The 19,910-nt window shown below is 47.4% G+C and overlaps 1 protein-coding gene across 7 annotated transcripts in view; it reads right to left on the bottom strand.

Annotated features, from left to right (window-relative positions):
* DPYSL5 (dihydropyrimidinase like 5) overlaps positions 1-19,910 on the bottom strand; it is a 103,106-nt gene that overhangs the window by 13,463 nt on the left and 69,733 nt on the right. For all 7 annotated transcript variants that reach the window (XM_065527276.2, XM_005576337.4, XM_045369610.3 and 4 more), the window contains exons 3-8: positions 11,446-11,604; positions 9,044-9,223; positions 8,154-8,222; positions 4,901-4,945; positions 3,451-3,526; positions 2,061-2,217 (exon numbers count right to left, since the gene is read on the bottom strand). In XM_065527276.2, the coding sequence (XP_065383348.1) occupies positions 2,061-2,217; positions 3,451-3,526; positions 4,901-4,945; positions 8,154-8,222; positions 9,044-9,223; positions 11,446-11,604 (686 nt within the window). The remainder of the gene's footprint in view (positions 1-2,060; positions 2,218-3,450; positions 3,527-4,900; positions 4,946-8,153; positions 8,223-9,043; positions 9,224-11,445; positions 11,605-19,910) is intronic.

The raw sequence follows: 19,910 nt of genomic DNA on the forward strand, positions 1-19,910 counted from the left end.
AATTTTTGTATTTTTAGTAGAGACGGGGTCTTACCATATTGGCCAGGCTGGTCTCAAACTCCTGACCTCAGGTAATCTGCCTCTTTCTGCCTCCCAAAGTGCTGGGATTACAGGTGTGAGCCACCACGCCCAGCCAAAATAAGCATTTTTTAAGAGTAAGAGCTGATCTAGCATTTCTCTCTTCATCTTTACCCTCCCTGTTTATTTACATAATGTAAATATGTAAATATTGTAAGAGCTGCCACCACCTGGCACCCACCAAGGCTATGGGACAGAATACAATGACCATCCCCATGCCATGGTGCGTACTGTCCTCCACAGAGGCCACCTTCGCCCCCCTATCGACAGCACTCCACTCACACTGGCAAAGCCCCGCACACCCCAACTCTCTATAGGTTGTGAACATAATGGGATGGGAGTGGGAGTTTTCCAGTGGTTGGCAACCAGGACTGAAAGCTAAGGACATGGATGAGACAAGCACCTTATTACCTAAGAAAGCCACCTTCAGTGGGGCTGGTCGCTTCCCTCCACTGCCCCTGCACCATCCTAGAAGAGGCATAGCCCTACCCTGCCCCAGGTCTGGAAAGCGGGACCCTCGGAGGGAGACTGAGGGGTTGGCAGGATGGAGAGTCCTGGCATTCCCTCCCCTCCTCTTTCCTGGGTTGAGTGGGGTTTCCATACCCTCTCCCCACCAGTTCACCCTGAAGACAAGGAGGGCATACTTCAAGAGGTTCACTTGTGGAGAACAGAGCTGAGAGCAGTGGGCACCTGCCTGGGCTGTGGGCTATGGACCCGCCTCTGAGCCACAGGGAGCAGAAAGGCTGGGTGGGCTTCCTCTAGGCCTCAGATACTATAGAAGGTGGCCAGGCATAAGTTGCGGGTCCTTGTTCATAGAGGCATTGCTGGTGCTGTGAGCTGGGAGAGATGCATGCCTGGGTATGGAGAAGAATCCCCTCACCTTTTGTCCTAATCCTCCTACCCCAACCCAAGCTGAGCTGGGGATCAGGAAGGGAGGAGATGGAGTCTTAAACTGGATGGAACTTTAATATCCAAAAGTGAAGAGAAAGCAACGTCTTCTCCCCGAGTTTTTTTTTTTTTTTTTTGAGTTGGAGTCTTGCTCTGTCCCTGGACAGGCTGGAGTGCAGTGGCATGATCTCAGCTCACTGCAACCTCCACCTCCTGGGTTCAAGTGATTCTCCTGCCTTAGCCTCCCAAGTAGCTGGGATTACAGATGCCCACCACCATGCCCGGCTAATTTTTTGCATTTTCAGTAGAGACAAGGTTTCACCATCTTGGCCAGGCTGGTCTTGAACTCCTGACCTCAAGTGATCCACCCATCTCGGCCTCCCAAAGTGCTGGGATTACAGGCGTGAACCACTGTGCCCGGCCCCCAAAATGTTAATAGGAGAGAGAAAGAAGCTGCAAGCAGTTATTGGATAAAACAAAAACCCTTTCATGATCGGGTCCTGCTGAATTCAGACTGTTCATCAAACCATTTCCTTTAGGTTGGGACTGCATGGGAAAAAGCAGTGTCAGAAAGAGAAGAGCTGGAGAAAGGAGATCTGGAGGAACGGTGTGGGGGAGGGGGAAGGGGGAGAAAGTGCAGAAGAAAAAGGGAAAGGGGAAGGAAAGGAGGAGAAACCCACAGAAGGAGGGATGTACAGACAAGGGGCACACGGGAGCCAACGAGAAGAGGAGAGGTGAAGAAAAGAAACAGAAAGGACCCCTACATTCTAGGGTAAGTCACAGGCCACATTCTGCAGCTCCCCACTGGGCTTTAGAGTAAGAGATCAATGTCCTTTGAAATTCCGAATAACCACTGTTCACAGTTCTATATGTGCTCTTCACTCTTACACTTCAGAAGCTCTCACTCCACATCAAGCGGTCATAAAGTCTCAATAGGATGGCAATTATCTGATGGGCTCAGAGAAGGTAAGAAAAGCACAATCATCCTGTGGGCACAATGAAATCAAACCTAGCTCAGATTTGTTTCCTGGGCCCTCTATGACGTCTTCCTAAAGATGTACACATCCCTGCAATGTGCTGCTGAAACGCCTTACTTGGCCAGCAGGCTCATGAGGTAGGTGGAGGTGTTGGTGTCCAGTCTCAGGGGAGGCACCGTGACGTAGGCAGCCGCGTGGGACCAGTCCTGGTGGTAGTAGTGTAAGCCTGTCAGCGTGGCATGTGCAGTGGTGGTCTCAGCCAGCACAACCTTCCCTGGAAGAAGAAAGGTCAGAACCATAACCAGGAAGCCACCAAACCTGAGCGATCGCTGGTGTGTGCCTCTCATTTTACAGGTGAAGGAGCTGAGGTCAGAGACAGGAAGGAACCTGCCCAAGGTCACAGGGTTTTTGAGGGGACAGCTGGGTTCAAGCCCAGAGAGCTTCCCTATTCTCCTGCTGACTTAGGCAAGGAGAACAGAGGGACATGGGCACCGAGGCCCGGTAGCACCAAGCGGCACTTTGAGGAGTCTGGTTTGGCCAGAGCACAGGTCTGTGCCGGGTGCTGTTGGCAGATGGAGCTTGACAGTGGGTGAACAGGCAAGCAGGGCTGTGAATGCCATGCTAAGGAGCAGTCTAGACTGTTTTCTGGACAGGCAGGTGCCGTGAGCAGCTTCAAGAGAATGGTTGGGGTAGGACAGGGAGGGCTGTAGCAGGGCTGGAGGATAGGGAGAAAGCGGGTGGGAGCAGTCACCAGGCTGGGGCGACAGTCTAGGTGAGACCTCCAAGGGGCTTCAGTGAGGGGAGAGGCAGGCAGCAGGATCTAGAGGGCAATACAGTTGAAGGCCGGGAGGCCCTTGCTTCTAATCTATTATAGTTGAAGGCCGGGAGGCTCTTGCTTCTGATCTATATCCCCAGGCCTGTGACTGTGACTTTGTTTCTCCTGCTGCCAGGCCCTCACCGGCACCTGGGGCGGGGCTGGACTCCAAGCATCTGCAAGCCTTTAGGTAATGCCAGGCGATCCACAACAGAAGCCATACAAGTGCCCCTTGGACTCATACACAGGGTTCCGGAGGCTAGAAAGGGAAGCTGGGCCCACACACTGTTCTTTCTTTAGGGACTTCCCAAACAGTCCCTGAAATGCCCACTGAAACTGGTCCAGGATTTTGTTTGTTGCCAAGGCAACTGCTAGTGAAATCTATGAGTCCAAAAAGACACTAATTAATGAGTGGGTTTAAAACTTGGAAAATTTTACCAAATCCAGAAGTGACAGACACTCCCGTAAAGCTGTTACGCATACAAATTTGCAGAAGAAAAAGCCACGTTCTAGCAGACTAAAGCCAGGCTAGCACAGGGCGGCTCCGAGGAAGACAGTGGCAGATGAAAGGGAAGGGCTGGCTGAGGTCCTGGGCGCAGGAGCCGGGGCCAGGAGTGAGCACGGCTAATGGGCCCCGTCCGTCTCCAGTCCCTCCACATGACCTGCTCTGTCCAGCCAAGCCTACGGACTCACCTTGCATCTTAGCAGCTGCGATAACGTCACCAGCCGAGATACTGGACACGTTGACCAGGTAGATTGGACAGTGAGTCTAAACACAAGAAACAGTGGGAAGTAGGGAGGGTTGATCCATAAACTTCACGAGCATCAGAACAACCCTAGTAAAGTCAGCCCTGGCCCCCGCGCCTCCCCCTGCGCCACTCAACCCCACCCTCAAGGTGACCGTCCTTAAGCGGGGAATGCAGGGCTGGCAGTCAAGGTGAGGTTGCAGGAACTGCATGATAGGGGGAGGCAGAGAATAGCCTCCAGCACCAGAGCCCACCGGGAAGCCCAGCCTGTGAAGTTCAAGACCATCAAGTCTGAACCTCTCATTTTCTCCCATCTGACAACCATGACTGTGATTTAAAAGAGGGGAACTCTTTTTCCAATTTAATTTCCTGTTTATAAACGTGATGGCCTAGAGTTAGTCATGTATTCTGTATCTAAAATTACGATGCCTGCTGTCTGAAGGCTGCTTATCAGTAGACAGAATGCACCCTGGAGATGAACAAAATACAAGGGGGTTAGGGTTCAGAGTCTAGGCAAGAGAAGGCTGATCTTGCAAACGGACACCTGGACTGTAATATTAGTTTAGCTTTTTTTCTACTAAGCTGTGCAACCACGGTCCCTGGCTTAACTCCTCTGAGCATATGCTTCAGCTGAAAGGCAAGAAACTGCCTTTTTGTTGTTCAGGTCTTTCCTTATTCTGGGGTAAGTTCCATCAGGAAGTAATTGATAAAATAACTATTGTCATGACAATAAAACAACGTCCTTGTCCAGCGGCCAGAGCTCTAACGTGCAATTGGGAAATTCTGTTTCCCCAGAAGTTATTCTGATTCTGTTTGCTTATCACATTAGGAAGATGTAGAGTGTAGGAGCTGGACTGAGTTTACATGTGAGCAATGAACTGAGCTTCAGCAGGCTCGGCGGGGTGGAATGGAAAGCTGCTGGTGAGAAGGGTGAATGCCAGGACGGTGGGCATGACAGCGCTCAGTCAGCAAACAGTTTTGGGGTCCTGTGGGCCAGACATGGTGCTGGCACCCAGAGCAGAATGGGGCTGCACTGTAGAAGTTGTTTTCTTTTCTTTTCTTTTTTTTTTTTGAGACAGAGTCTTGCTCTGTCACCCAGGCTGGAGTGCAGTTGGTGCAATCTTAGCTCACTGCAACCTCCGCCTCCTGGGTTCAAGCAATTCTCCTGCCTCAGCCTCCTGAGTAGCTGGGATTACAGGTGCCCGCCACCACGCCCAGCTGATTTTTGTATTTTTAGTAGAGATGGGGTTTCACCATGTTGGCCAGGCTGGTCTCAAACTCTTAACTTCAGGTGATCCACCTGCCTTGGCCTCCCAAAGTGCTGGGATTGCAGGCACGAGCCACCATGCCTGGCCGAGGTTGGTTTCTAATCCCAGAGTAGAGATCGGGGGACTTACCCTGTTTGCAATGGTGATAACACGATGAGTGGCTTCAGCTTCCAGCTGTTAGAAACAAAGGACAGGAGGAAACCAAACTTCACCATCTCCTCCAAGCATACCCATATGGAGCAATTGCACCCACAGGGGTTGGCTTGGGGCAAAGCCTGGGCAGAGGCACCAACCTCCAACCACCCTGGCTCACAGTGAGGGAGAATTCTAGGTCTTAGAATACCAGGCACGTCCTTGCTGGATGCTACTTGGGGCTTAATTAAAAGACAAGGAAAAAACATCTCTCCATAGCCACCTCAGAACTGCAGCAAAGGAGAAATAGTGGCTGATTTGACTCTGGAAATTAGCCTAGATTCGGGTTTCTGTGCATGGTACTATTGGCATTTGAGTTGTATAATTCATATATATATATATATGTTTTTTTTTTTTTTTTGAGATAGGGTCTCACTCTATCTCCAGGCTGGAGTACAGTGGCATGATCATGGCCCACTGCAGCCTTCACCTCTAGGGCTCAAGCGATCCTCCTACCTCAGACTGCTGAGTAGCTGGGACTACAGGCATGCACTACCATGCTTGGCTAATTGTTATTATTATTATTATTATTATTATTATATTTTGAGACAGTCTCACTCTGTCGCCCAGGCTGGAGTGCAGTGGTATGATCTCGGCTTACTGCAAGCTCCCAGGTTCACACCATTCTCCTGCCCCAGTCTCCCGAGTAGCTGGGACTACAGGTGCCAGCCACCATGCCTGGCTATTTTTTGTATTTTTAGTAGAGATGGGGTTTCACCATGTTAGCCAGTATGGTCTCGATCTCCTGACCTCATGATCCGCCTGCCTTGGCCTCCCAAAGTGCTGGGATTACAGGCATGAGCCACCATTCCCGCTTAGCTAATTAAAAAAAATTTTTTTATAGAGATGGGGAGTCTCCCTCTATTGCCCAGGCTGTTCATAAACTCCTGGGCTCAAGCAATCCTCCGGCCACAGCCTCCCAGTGTTGGGATTACAGGTGTGAGCCACTGTAGTCAGCCGAGTTGTGTAATTCTTTATGGTGGGGGTGTCTGTGCATCGTAGGATGTTTAGCAGTATCCCTGGCTTCTACTCACTAGATGCCAGTAGCATCCACCTTGTCCCCCAGGTTGGGACAAGCAAAAATATCTCTAGATATTACCAAATTTCCCTTGGGGAGCAACATCTCCCCTGGCATAGATCCAGCCCCCCCCCCACCTTTAACCAATAGATAGTGGCGGTGATAATTATTGGTATTACGACCACAGCCAAAGGCTTGCTCTTTCCCTTGTATTAAGTAACAAAGTCTAGTGTGTGTGTCCACCCCTTGCTCACTCCTGTTCTCACAGGCACACCCTCTGTGTTTCAGTCGAATCTGGTGTGTTTCTCTACCAATTCAGAAGTGCCAAACAGGACCTATATTCAAGGGCTCTGAAAGACAGGCACAGGTCAGGGGAGTGAGGTGGACTCCTCAGCGGACCCACTGTGGGCCAACTTGGTTTCCGGGAGTGGCAGTGCCACCACATCCTGTGTCCTGCTCCTTGTCCCTCGAGGCCTCCCCCTCAATCCCTCATGGATATCCAACCACCCATCTGCATTTTAGGCTTTGAAGAAATGAGAAGTTTCTCCCCCTCTTCTAAAACAGTAGAGAAGGAGTGAACAGGGTAATAGGGCAGGAAGGCGTTATTCGTCTAATGTGGCCCCTCCAGAGCAGAATTCTCTAGCAGGGGGACAGTAGGGGATTTGTATCAATGCCATGCAAAACTGCACAGGAATAAAGCCAGAGGGCAGGCGGAAAACAGAGCTTTGAATGACCATTCCAGCAGGTAATGAGGGGGAGGAGCATAGACTTGTCTGTGTCTCCTGTTTCTGGTAGAAAGGGTCCAAAGTGGCAGTCCCCAACCATTTTGGCACCAGGGACCAGTTTTGTGGAAGAAAATATTTCCACGGACTGGGACACGGGTGGGGCAGTGGTGGTGGGGAGTGGAGAGGGATGGTTTCAGGATGAAACTCTTCCACCTCAGGGCTGGGCACGGTGGCTCATGTCTGTAATCCCAGCACTTTGGGAGGCGGAGGCAGGTGGATCACTCGAGGTCAGGAGTTCAAAACCAGCCTGACCAACATGGTGAAACCCCATCTCTACTAAATATACAAAATTAGCTGGGCGTGGTGATGCATGCCTGTAATTCCAGCTACTTAGGAGGCTGACGCACGAGAATCGCTTGAACCTGGGAGGCAGAGGTTGCAGTGAGCCGAGACTGCACCATTGCACTCCAGCCTGGGCAACAAGAGTGAGACTCCGTCTCAAAAAACAAAAGAAAGAAACTGTTGCACCTCAGATCGTCAGGCATTAGTTAGATTCTCATAAGGAGGACGCAACCTAGATCCCTCGCAAGTGTAGTTCACAATAGGCTTCACACTTCTGAGAATCTAAGGCCACCACTGATCAGACAGGAGGTGGAGCTCAGGGGGTCTCAGCTTGCCCACTGCTCACCTCCTGCTCTGCGGTCCTGTACCGGTTCATGACCTGGGGCTTGGTGACCCCTGGTCCAAAGTATTCCTCAGATGCTCAAAGGAATGTCATCCCCCAAAGGCAGAGTTTATAGTTTGAAATTTCTTCTAACACCTGAAGGCCTTTTCAGTCTGTCTTTTGTCTCTTGATTCAGTTTTGGGCACAGCAACCCCAGGTGTGCTGACATTGTCTCCCCCAGATCCTTGAAATCAGAATCAAATGGGAATTTCACTCAGGGAGAAAATGATGCAACACACATATATATATATACATGTATGTATGTGTGTGTATGTGTGTGTATATATATGTATGTATATGTGTGAGTGTGTTTGTGTGGGTGTGTGTGTATATATATATATATATATATATATATATAGACTCTGTCACCTGGGCTGGACTGCAGTGGCATCATCACGGCTCACTGCAGCCTCAACCTCCCGAGCTCAGGTGATCCTCCTGCCTCAGTCTCCCAAGTAGTTAGCTGGGGCTACAGGCACGAACCACTATACCCAGCTAATTTTTTTGTATTTTTAGTAGAGATGGGGTTTCATCATGTTGCCCAGGCTGATCTTGAATTCCTGGGCTCAAGCCCTCCACCCACCTCAGCCTCCCAAATGTTGGGATTACAGATGTGAGCCCTTGTGCCAGGCTAATTTGTATGTTTGATGTCTCCTCCATCCTAGAAGATTCTGTCAATCTACATGAGAGACGCTGACAAAGGCCACAGGAAGTGTTTCTCACCTCCTCTGGACGGCTGATTTCGATTCCTTCTGGACCTGTGATCCCCAAATCTAGTGCCTCCTTAGCACCCTGGATAACAGCAAGAGAAAGAAAATGGAAAGAATCACAGAGATACTGTGTAAGAAAATACTGAACCCAAAGGACAGTGAAATATGCTAGACACAGCCTGTTTCAATAGGCTTGCTTCTTTTCTCACTTCTGCAATGTTCGTCTTCTAAAGAAGGCAGAGCATGCACAGAGGCCCCCCATGCAGTGGGGCTCTCCTGATTCTCACTTCATAATGACTGAACATATCTTGTTCTCTTAAAAATACAGTTAACTATTATAACTAGCAACAGGCCTGGGACACCAAAGACAAGCACTCTTTACTGATTTCAAACTCAGAATTCCCTCTCTGGAAATCGAGACAAATCTCTAGCTTCCAGCAACTCCTAGGCTAGCCCTTACCCCAAGACCTAGGAGAATGCACCAGAGGCTTATCCTTCCTGGTGCCATGAATTGATCTCTTTAATGTCTCAGATCCTCTGAAGAGGTCAAATGGAAAGCGGATTCTTATTTATTCTGTATATCAAATCTCATTAAAAATATGTCTGAGAGGTGCTCCAAATTCTCTGCTATAATGGAATGTAAATCTCATATCATTAGAATTAAGACATCATCACCTAAGACTTAGAAGCCTTTTTGAACCATAAAAAGAGATTTGTTTTTTACAGACAGTAGCAAAGTTTGGGATTTTCTGACCAAGATCTGACAGCTGGGGTGTCCACACCTCACACTTTAACAACTGATTTTGTCTGAATCCTGTGGGATCAGTGACGGGTGGTTAGGAACCCCCTGAGAACTGTCTCCACTGGTGTCCCTCCATCCAACATTCTTGGCTGCAGACTTGCCTCGGCCACAAGCTCCCCGTTTTCAGCATGGACACGGGCGATTGCCCCAATGTCCTTGCAAGCGTGCAACACTTGGTACAGCTCGCTGTCTCGAAGCATGTACAGGTCCTTGTAGGTCATGAACATCTGGAATGAGTTGACACCCTTCTCCCTCACCAGTGTCTCCATTTCTGCTTTCACCTGGAGAACAAGTGCAAAGGCAATGCTGCGTGAGGGCAGACACCCAAGAGGCCGACTGGCAGGCACCGGCCCAGCATGGGGGAGATGCGGGGCCTGCCTCAGCTCAGTCTGTCTGTTGACCCCCGCGCACACCTCTCTATCTCACTTTCCTCCCACCCACAGGCTGCTGTGAGGTCACCTGAGCAGATGGATGCAGAAGTACTGTGAAAATTGTCAACATGACACAATTTAGGAGCCACATTGTTACTACCTTATGGGCACGTTTCTCCTATCACTTAGGTCTGTCCCCTATGTCTGTCTCCAAACCAGCCTTAATGGTAAACATAGGAATAATAATTTTAATTTCTGTGGGCTGTTCCCTGGTGTTACAAAGAAGGCACACTAATGCTAAAAATCCAGAGGCCCTGGGAAAACTGAATTTAGGAACCAAGCCAAACGTGAACAAAGTGATGAGAGTTAGGATATTCCTAACAACATGATTTGTACTAGGAAAAACATGGAAGCAACCTTGGCCTGATAACAGGAAAATAAGTTCAGGTTCATCCATTTGGTAGAATATTAGGTGGCCATTATATTGCTGGTCATGAACTTTGCAGCAAAATAGAAAATGCTCACACCTATGCAAAATAGCTACTCTGTGAAAGCATGGATGAAAAAAGACGGGAAAGAAAGAAGTTTAACAACAGGGATTGTGTTGGGGGTTATTGGATTATGTGCTTCCTTTCTTTTCTATTTTTAACATCTATAATTATAAACATTTATTTGATTATTATAAAACAGAATTTTAAATTCCTGCTGCATGAAAGTCACCATAAGCTCTTGGAAATTCGGGAGGGTTGGCCTGGCTTCTGTGCTGCGGGGAACCTGAGCAGACCCTCTATTCCAGGCCAGCTCCAGGGGAAGTAGAGAGTGGCTTGGAGGTAGAGGCCCTTCACCCAGGAGGGTGTCCAAAAAGGAGACCCATGTTTGAGATAAGGAATGGCTGACATCCAGCGTGATCTGCACCTCTGGCCCAGAACCAAGAGGAGGTCTTCTATAAGTGCCAGGTCAGAAATAATGAAGAAACCGGGTGAGCCCCCAACTCAAGGCTAAGACCCGAGGGCAGGAATATACTGAGGCTTTAGATTATCATCTCAGAAGGGTGTTAGGCCCTTTATACCAGGGCCTACACCTGAAGAACTTTGTAAAACTTCTTCTTCTTCTTTTTTTTTTTTTTATGATTAAGAACAGAGTTTATTCGAGCTGAAAGCTTGAGGATGGCTACCTGGGAGCACAGATTCAAGCTGCCCTGAATATACACTCTGATTAGCAGCAGTTACAAGTGGGGTTTTAACGGAAAATGAAGAGGCGGTTCCTAAGTTGGTAAAACTAATACTTATTATTTTTATGATTCTGCGGCACCCACCAAAGTACTGGTACATGGGGCTTAATAAATAATTGATGAAAGAATGACTATCCAGACTGCTACCCTGGACAAATAAGCAGAAAAACCCCGGAAACAAAGCCAAATCCAAATGCCTGTAGATCAGGAAGAGCAAGAAAGTGGGAATCCGGGGAGAGGACACTGGACTCTGACACTGGGGCCTGGGCAGGGGGAGGACAGGAAAGCCAGAGGCCAGGGGCACAGACACAAAGGAGGCACAGAGGCTGAAGTGAAAAAGGTTCAGGGGGTGCCAGCCTCAGTCACAGACCAGGACAGCCTCGATGCTTCTCGGAACAGGAGCTGGGCCCCCAGTAGGAAAAAAGCGTACCACTGTCCATTCATTCCAGGCAGTGCTGAGGCAGGACGGGAGCCTCAGTTCGGAGACCTCAGCGCAGTGCAGTGGACTGTCAGTACACACGGGATATGGCATATGACCCTCTGCACCTGAGCCCTGCTCAGACCACTGCTCAGCAGCACCACCCATGACCTGTCGGTGGCACCCCACGTTCACACGAGACAATAGGAGCCTCATGGTTAGAGCAAGGAAACTGCGTCCCCAAGGCCTGGGCTCTGGCCTTGGCCTCTCTGTGCCTGCCGGAAAACAGCTCATTAAGTTAAGCAGGACAAGCCCACCCGCTCGCCTTATGGAATCCCAAGTGTGTTTTCTTTCGGCATTGTGGGGAGCTAGGATGGTAGTGGGAGGGGTGCCCCACATAAACAGGAGGCACTGCATCCCAACCCGCCCCGCTGCCTACAAGACCACTCGTGCCTTCTTCTGGGATCCCACCAGCACTGTTACCTTGGGTGCCCACCAGGTGATCCCCACGTGGAGGGCGTAGTCACAGCAGACCTTGGGGTCGGCCAGACCCCGGCATTTCTCATAAGCGTCCACGAGGGAGGTCTCCTTGTCGGGCAGGACGTGGCCAATGATCATAGTGGTGCCTCCGACGAGCGCTGCCTAGGAAGACGGGAAAAGGCAGTCTCGTCACAGCCCTGCCTGCCCCCAAGTCCATGATGTGGTGAGACATGGTCCTCACGGTCCATTCAAAGACAGGCCCTGCCTCACAAGAGGCTGTGAGGACCAAGGGCAGCGAGGTTTGGGAAACTATAAAGAGCTGTGTGGAGGCGCAGGAGCCAGTGTGACCTTCATCATGACCATGGGTCCCCAGACCTGCTTCTTCCTCAGCCAGGGTTTCAGCTTGGCACGCTGGAAAAACCCACGCCGTGGGTCACCAGGCCTAAGGCCTATCTTCCCAATGAGAGATTCTCTCCCTAAACGATTTTTAGCCAATTGACTCTATAGATGTCATGATCAAATGTCTGTATGTAATATATAACATAATATAGTGCCGTATCATATAATAACGTAATATTGATGCCATAATCAAATGCCTGTTTACATCATTTACTTAGTTACACACGTATACTTGAACCATGATATATAAAGTGCTAATTTGGATATACTGTTTTGTTTTATTCTCTCAAATTTCATGAAGCAAGTCTGTTCAAATATTTTGCATGCGTCTTCAACCTCAGGGTCTTTGTCTTCAGTTTTTCTAAGCACAGGGGCTTCATTTTCATCTATCTTGGTTGAGACTGGCAGTTTTTAGATGCATGTGTCATTTATCAGTGAAAACTGATCCTATTCACAACTCCACAAGATACCACTTTAAAAAGAAATTGTTAGAAAGCCTCACTCACAATCCTAGAGTGAACCCCCAGGAAAAATGACTAAATCTGTATTAGAGATTCCACCCTCTCAACTTTTTAAAAGTGAATTTTATCAGGGGACTTCTGTGAACTTCCAAAACTAGCATTGATCAAAAGCTATTTCAGGCTAATGTGTTGTTCCCAAACAAAACTTAAAATAAAATTAAAATATGTGAGAGTGGGCGCGGTGGTTCACACCTGTAATCCTGGCACTTTGGGAGGCTGAGGCGGATGAATCACCTGAGGTCAAGAGTTCAAGATGAGCCTGGCCAATGTGGTGAAACTCCGTCTCTACAAAAATACAAAAATTAGCCAGGTGTGATGGTGGGTGCCTGTGATCACAGCTACTTGGGAGGCTGAGGCAGGAGAATTGCTTGAACTTGGGAGGCAGAGGTTGCAGTGAGCCAAGATTGCCTCATTGCACTCCAGCCTGGGCGACAAGGGTGAAACTCTGTCTCAAATAAATAAATAAATAAATAAATAAATAAAATAATTGAGAGAGAGCCCCATAACATGACAGTCTTTGTGAGGGCTCTAACACAAAGCAACACAAAGTGACTCAAAGTGACTCAAAATGGTTTGAGTCCTTATAGTGCTTCACAGCTCCAAGTTCAAGTCCCTGCTCTGTTCCCTTGTGGTTGGAATAACCCCAGTCAGGTTACTTAACTTCTCTGGATGCAGAGTCTTTACCTACACAAAGGGTGGCTTCCTTGTTGGGCAGTTGTGAAGGTTAAGTAAAACATCACTATGGAACAGATGTGGTAAAATGTCCTAACATGTGTGTTTAGTTACTCAGAACTTCGGTTTTTGTTTTTGTTTGAGACTGGGTCTCATTCTGTTGCCCAGGCTGGAGTATAGTGGTGCAGTCATAGCACACTGCAGCCTCAAACTCCTGGGCTCAAGCGATCCTCCTGCCTTGGCCTCCTGAGTAGCCAGCATCGCAGTTGTGTGCCACCTTGTCCGGCTAATTAAAAAATGTGTATATCTATTCTTTGTAGAAACAGGGTTTCCCTACGTTGCCCAGGCTGGTCTTGGAACTCCTTGCCTCAAGTGATCCTCCCACCTTGGCCCCGCAAAGTGCTGGGACTGCAGGCATCAGCCCCTGCACCCAGTCGGAATTTAGGTGTTTATCTCTGTTTTCTGTAGGGGAGAAAAAGAGCTCCATGAAATTGTCTTAATGGTTTCATGCTTCTCTATTCAGTTAAATCCTTGATCACAAATCAAAAATATTGCTGGGGGATAAGGGACTGAAAAAAATTAGCTCAGCAGCCCAACAGCAATTAAAATTAAAACTCTTACAACCTTGATGTTCCATGACGCAGGCTGGGCCAGTGAGAAAGTTCCCAGTTGTCCTGGGGAACTCCGTGGTTTGACTTCTTGCATAGCTTAAAGCAACCAACAGAGGGTGGTAGTTCTGTGGTACCTGCAAGAGCTGTGATGGGGGCGGCAGAGGAACCGGGAGAAAGAGGAGAGCAGTGCAGATTGTAGCTTTACTAGCAGGCTTCTATTTCCGATTTTGCTGGATCGTGCCAGGCTGATTCATCCTCACAGCAGGTGGTTGTACTCTATTTTGTCCTGAAATGCATCTCTTGCTTTTACACATGCACATGGGGGTGTATATTGGGGTTTTACACACTAACTTGTTTCATTTTTCTGTGGCTCTAGATTGCATTCCTTTGCAGCCCCCCAGTACCTCTGCAGGCTTGGATAGGAGAAGAGGAACCTGGAAACGGCACAGTGAGATGAAAGAGCCAGGACCAGTCCTCATAATGAAGGTCCCAGGGCAAGAGGAGAAAAGGAGGATCATGTGCTGATTCTCTAAACACTCGAAAGCTAGATCAAGCTAAAAAAACACTACATAGAATATACTCTATTCTCCTACTCTGTCAAATATATCTTCATAAAGGCCAAAAGGGCCAGGACCTTAAAATCCTCAAGGTCCCTAAAATTCTGAACTATACTTCAGGGATTGTTGGCCTCAGCCTCTGTGCCTGCCCCCAGCCCACACTCCCCTATCCTGAATTGATCCTGCAGCCTGCAGACCTAAGCTCTGTCCAACTCCTGCAAAATGCTGTCCTTGGGCCCAGTATGCACACATTGGTGGTCTGTCCCCCAGGAGGAGACATTCGGGTTTTCGTAGGCTCTGGAATGCTCAGGGCTGTTTCTCAGGGAATTCCAGGGACCCAGAGTGTAGTTTAGGAATGGGTGAGTGGGGTCTGGGTAGACACAATTCCCAGACCTATGGGGTAGGGGTACAAGTTGTTGGAGGGCCCAAGCAGGACCCTGAAGTCCAGAGCCCTGGGAAGAGGCTCCTTTCGCCTGTGTCTAAGGACAGGAACTGAAAAGAGTTCAGGAAGGAGTTGGAAGCATAGGAGGTAGTCTTGACTTTCTCACATATTGGTTGTAATCTAGGAGCAGCCATGTGCCCCCTGACATGCACCTTACTTCTCAGGGGTCCCAGAGGGTCAGGTGGCAATGGATGCGAGAGCATCTACAAGCTGGGAGAGGCATGCATATAAGTGTTTGGAATAATTTTTACCGTTGCTACCCCAGGCCTCGAAACAAGAGTTTCATTGGATCAGCAAACTCTCCCCCAGCTGCAGGCTCGCAAGCCCACACCACACACTGATGTTCAAGCACTTGTTTCCTCTTAGGCAAGACATACATAGAGTTGGCTTTTTGAATATGTACCATTCCAACCCAAGGATGAATGCTGACAAGCTCTGTTTTCACAGGAAAGTGATATCACAGATGTGACAGAACTGTTTAGTGTCATCCCCCACAAAACAGCCTTGTAGAAATCGGCAGCAGTGCCCAGCGCAGTCCTGTTCCCGAGGCTTTCAAAAGGATGATGTTTAAGAACATGTGATTGTTGAATGCTCATGACTGTTTTTATGCAAAAAATGGTGTTGGTTAAGTACGTTTCAGAAGATCTTTAATGGAAGTCAATAAAAATGATGTTCACGAAGCCTGTCATAACATGGAAAAAGTTTTATACTATAATGAGTGAAAAAGGCTTGATTCAAAATGCTTGGAACCATGTTCAAACACACATACTCCCCACACGAGGAATAAAAATGCAAGGAAATAGACCAAAATATTAACAATGGTTTGTTTGTTTGAGACAGAGTCTTGCTCTGTGGCCCAGGCTGGAGTGAAGTGGTGCAATCTCAGTTCACTGCAACTTCTGCCTCCCAAGTTCAAGCGATTCTCCTGCCTCAGCCTCCTGAGTAGCTATTACAGGCACCTGCCATAATGCCCGGCTAATTTTGTATTTTTAGTAGAGATGGTGTTTCACCATGTTAGCCAGACTAGTCTTGAGCTCTTGACCTCAAGTGATCTGCCTGCCTTGGTCTCCCCAAATGCTGCGGTTATGGATATGAGCCACCACGCCTGGCCAACAATGGTTATTTTTGAGTGATGAGATTCTGAGGAATTTATTTTTTTCAACTTTTCCAAAATTTAACAGAATATAAGTTTTATAATGTACACTTAAAAATAAATTTGGAGGAAGTTAAAACTGCAGTATTTAAAGTTTTAGTTAGCCATTCTTAATGTGTTTAAAATATTTTAAAGTTATGAAATATTTCAGAGTAAAAATATAGAAAATAATAAAACATATACCCATATATCCACTACTCAAAATTAACAGATGTTGGCCGGGCGCGGTGGCTCACGCCTGTAATCCCAGCACTTCGGGAGGCCGAGGCGGGCGGATCACAAGGTCAGGAAATCGAGACCACAGTGAAACCCCGTCTCTACTAAAAATACAAAAAATTAGCCGGGCGTGGTGGCGGGCGCCTGTAGTCCCAGCTACTCAGGAGGCTGAGGCAGGAGAATGGCGTGAACCCGGGAGGCGGAGCTTGCAGTGAGCCGAGATCGCGCCACTGCACTCCAGCCTGGGCGACAGCGTGAGACTCCGTTTCAAAAAAAAAAAAAAAAAAAAACAGATGTTAACATTTTTGCCATGTTTACCTCAGATGCTCTTTTTATTTATTTATTTTTATTTATTTATTTATTTATTTATTTTTTTGAGATGGAGTCTAGCTCTGTTGCCCAGGCTGGAGTGCAGTGGCCGGATCTCAGCTCACTGCAAGCCCCGCCTCCCGGGTTCACGCCATTCTCCTGCCTCAGCCTCCCGAGTAGCTGGGAGTACAGGCGCCCGCCACCTCGCCCGGCTAATTTCTTTTGTATTTTAGTAGAGACGGGGTTTCACCGTGTTAGCCAGGATGGTCTCGATCTCCTGAACTCGTGATCCGCCCGTCTCGGCCTCCCAAAGTGCTGGGATTACAGACTTGAGCCACCGTGCCCGGCCCAGATGCTCTTTTTAAAGAAAATGAAATGAAATATTTCTGATACAGCTAAAGCCCTCCATCCTATTCCCATCCCTCTGTTCCCTGAAGATGGCATACATTCCTCCCATCTATGTTTTTATGCTTTTACTACATAAACACATAACACTTACAAATTTATACAAAATGTATACAATAAAAAATTATACAAATAGTATCTATCGTAATGTCTATATTCTTTTGCAACTTGCTTTCATGTACTCAATATTATCTTTAAGATTTATTTACGTAGATTTATTTCATTCCTTTTAATTGATTTATTATATAAACATGCCTCCATGTATGAATGCATTTCCAAGTTCATGGACATTTACAACTTCACACAGTGCTTGAGCATTCTTGCACGCACGCACGTGAGCAGAGACCACATTGCAGGTGGACACTGCCAGGAAGCAGAATTGCAGCTTTGTAGAACATCCTCATCTCCAACTACTCCAGACCTGATCATGGAACAGCTGATTGCACAACAGCCTCCTTGAGCCTGGTGGCTGACCAAAAGTGCCCATTTATCAACTCAAGCCCTTATTTTTAAAAATATAAACGTTTAAAAAATATCTGTCCAGCCAAGCATTTCCCATTATGTAGGTGGAAATTTGTTTTTATCCTGACATCTCTCACTATTAAATTAACAGAGACATTAGGATCATTTGTTTAACCAACAGACACTGCACCATTATATATATTTGGAAGAACACAAAACATCACTTTACTATTTCAAAGGGTCACTATTATTTTGTTTTTGACATTTATAACATACTGCTGGGTAAAGTTGGATTTATTTGATGCTCATCTGTTCCCTAAGAAAACCCAATATATTTAATGGTAATCCATTTTATGACACAGTTTCCAGGCATACACTTGACAAGGCGCAGGAACCTGTACTAGAACTCAGCCTAAACCTTTTATAAACGCCATCTTTATACTTCAGAAGTTCATCAGACCACCGCGGGGCACATGGGGGGGTCTCCATATTGACTAGGCAACTGCTCAGCAAGTTGGAAAGACATTTCAGATACTTGTAGCCCTTCAGATAAGATTCATTTGTTGACATCACAGCGTTGGAGAGAACAATGTGTTGGTCACTCCAGCTTTATCAGGAGAAAGACGTTTGAAGAGCCACTCTCTCACCATCTTCTACAGGACTGCCCTGCCGCTCCAATGTGTTTTGCTGAATTTCCTGCAGCAATTGCTTCCCAGCAACCCTGCCCACAAGATTTGGTCCTCTTGCTTCAAGGCCAAGAACCAGTTGGTCAAGTTACAAGCTTTGTGCTCTGCTATTGAGAAGGCACTTGGGCTACAGTCAATTCATGGAGTTTTTCATTAAGGAAAGGGGAGAGACTTCCTAGAGCATATCTTCATATGAAAATATGCAAGGAAAAAGGGTGTATGTTTGAGGAGGCGACTGGAATCAGAAAAGCAGGATCTGCTACTACTGGGATGTATATAGATTAAGGCCAACTCAATCTTTATAGAGGGAACGACACTGCACTGAGAATCAAATGACGAGTGGATGTGCTCTGTAAACTGGTAAGCGCAACGCAAACATGTCTGCAGCTCTTAATGCTGCTGGAAAAGCTATCATTTGTTCAGATGGATCTGCCTCTCTTGGAATTGCTGAACCACTTCCTTTTCTTTTCACATTAAAATTATCTTCCATCTTTTATTCACATCCTCCCGAAGTACAAGAGAAACAAAAAAATAACCAGCTCAATAGTTTCTCTATTGCTCATGGTAACTTCCTTCGCCTTCAGCATTCTCTTGGCTACTTATTGGCCATCTGGAAAGCAAGCTTTGAACATCACCATGGGATGTGAGCAACCCCCATAATGGGTCCAAGCATTTCATCAAGCGAGATGATGCATGTATGGTACCTGGAACCATGCCTGGCATGCAGGAAACACCTTTCCCATTCTGAATCACAAGCCCACCATCCAGGCCCAGCTCCATGGGCCTGTCGCCCGTGCAGCTGCACAAGGCCCTACATTTAGAAGGGCTCTGCGCTTGCTTTTTTTTTTTTTTTTTTTTTTGAGACAGACTCTCGCTCTGTCTCCCAGGCTGCTGGAGTGCAGTGGCGTGATCTTGGCTACTGAAACCTCTGCCTCTCGGGTTCAAGCGATTCTCGTACCCCAGCCTCCCCAATAGCTGGAACTATAGGTGTGTGCCACCATTCCTGGCTAATTTTTTGTGTTTGTAGTAAAGACGGGATTTCACCATGTTGGCCAGGCTGGTCTCGAACTCCTGATCTCAGGTGATCTGCCTGCCTCAGCCTCTCAAAGTGCTGGGATTACAGGCGTGAGCCACTGAGCCCGGCCATTCTGTGCTTGTTTTAATGTTCTGCTGTCACCATCTGGAAATTCTTAACAATTTTTAAACAAGGAGTCTCATATTTTCCTTTTGCACTGGGCCCTGCAAATTATGTGGCCAGTCCAGCCATCAGCTTATCACCTATGCTGGCCTGATGTAGGGGAATCAGGCTCTTAATGGCCTTACACTGGGCTTCATTGTCAACTCAGCTAATTCACATGGGTTGGGGGTTGCTGAGGACACTTGACCACTTGACCATTTCTCTGATGATCCCCTTCCAGGCAGCTTGCATGCTGACCCCACTCCATCCTCTTTGTGCCACCCCCAACCCCACACCCAACCCCAGCACCTTCTGTCAGATACTCCTTAAGAAAACAGCCTCATCCAGGGCATCCGAGAGATGCATAATTTGTTCTCTGAGGCCCCACTCTCTGTCCCTTTGGCTACATACAGCCCTCAGGCCTTATCTTGACTGATAAGTTGCAGCCTGTTGAGCTCATCCTGAAGCTGACAGGTTTTCCCTAAATTGCACCTTTGTAATTGATTGCACTCCTAAACTTCCTTTTACTTTCCACTCCTACCTTCTGGGTCTACAGCCTTTACCACATCATCCAGGGCATGGTCCCACTTCCTGACCTTACTTTGCTGTCACTCTAAATGTTATCGTATCTAAAACTCACACTTCGTTCTTTCAATTTTCTACAGAGGAAACAGGCAACATTCGATCCACAATATATTCTGAAAAACAAAAATTCTCATACTGAATCTGCCTGCCACTTAAAGCACATTAATACTATAGTATCCTGACAAGAATCAGACATTCAGGCAGGCAGATCTAGGTTTAAATTCCAGCTCCATCCTTTATTAGTTGTAAGATCTTCAGCAAGCTACTTAATCT

Source organism: Macaca fascicularis, chromosome 13 (genome assembly GCF_037993035.2).
Source record: "Macaca fascicularis isolate 582-1 chromosome 13, T2T-MFA8v1.1".
Lineage (NCBI taxonomy): Eukaryota > Metazoa > Chordata > Mammalia > Primates > Cercopithecidae > Macaca > Macaca fascicularis.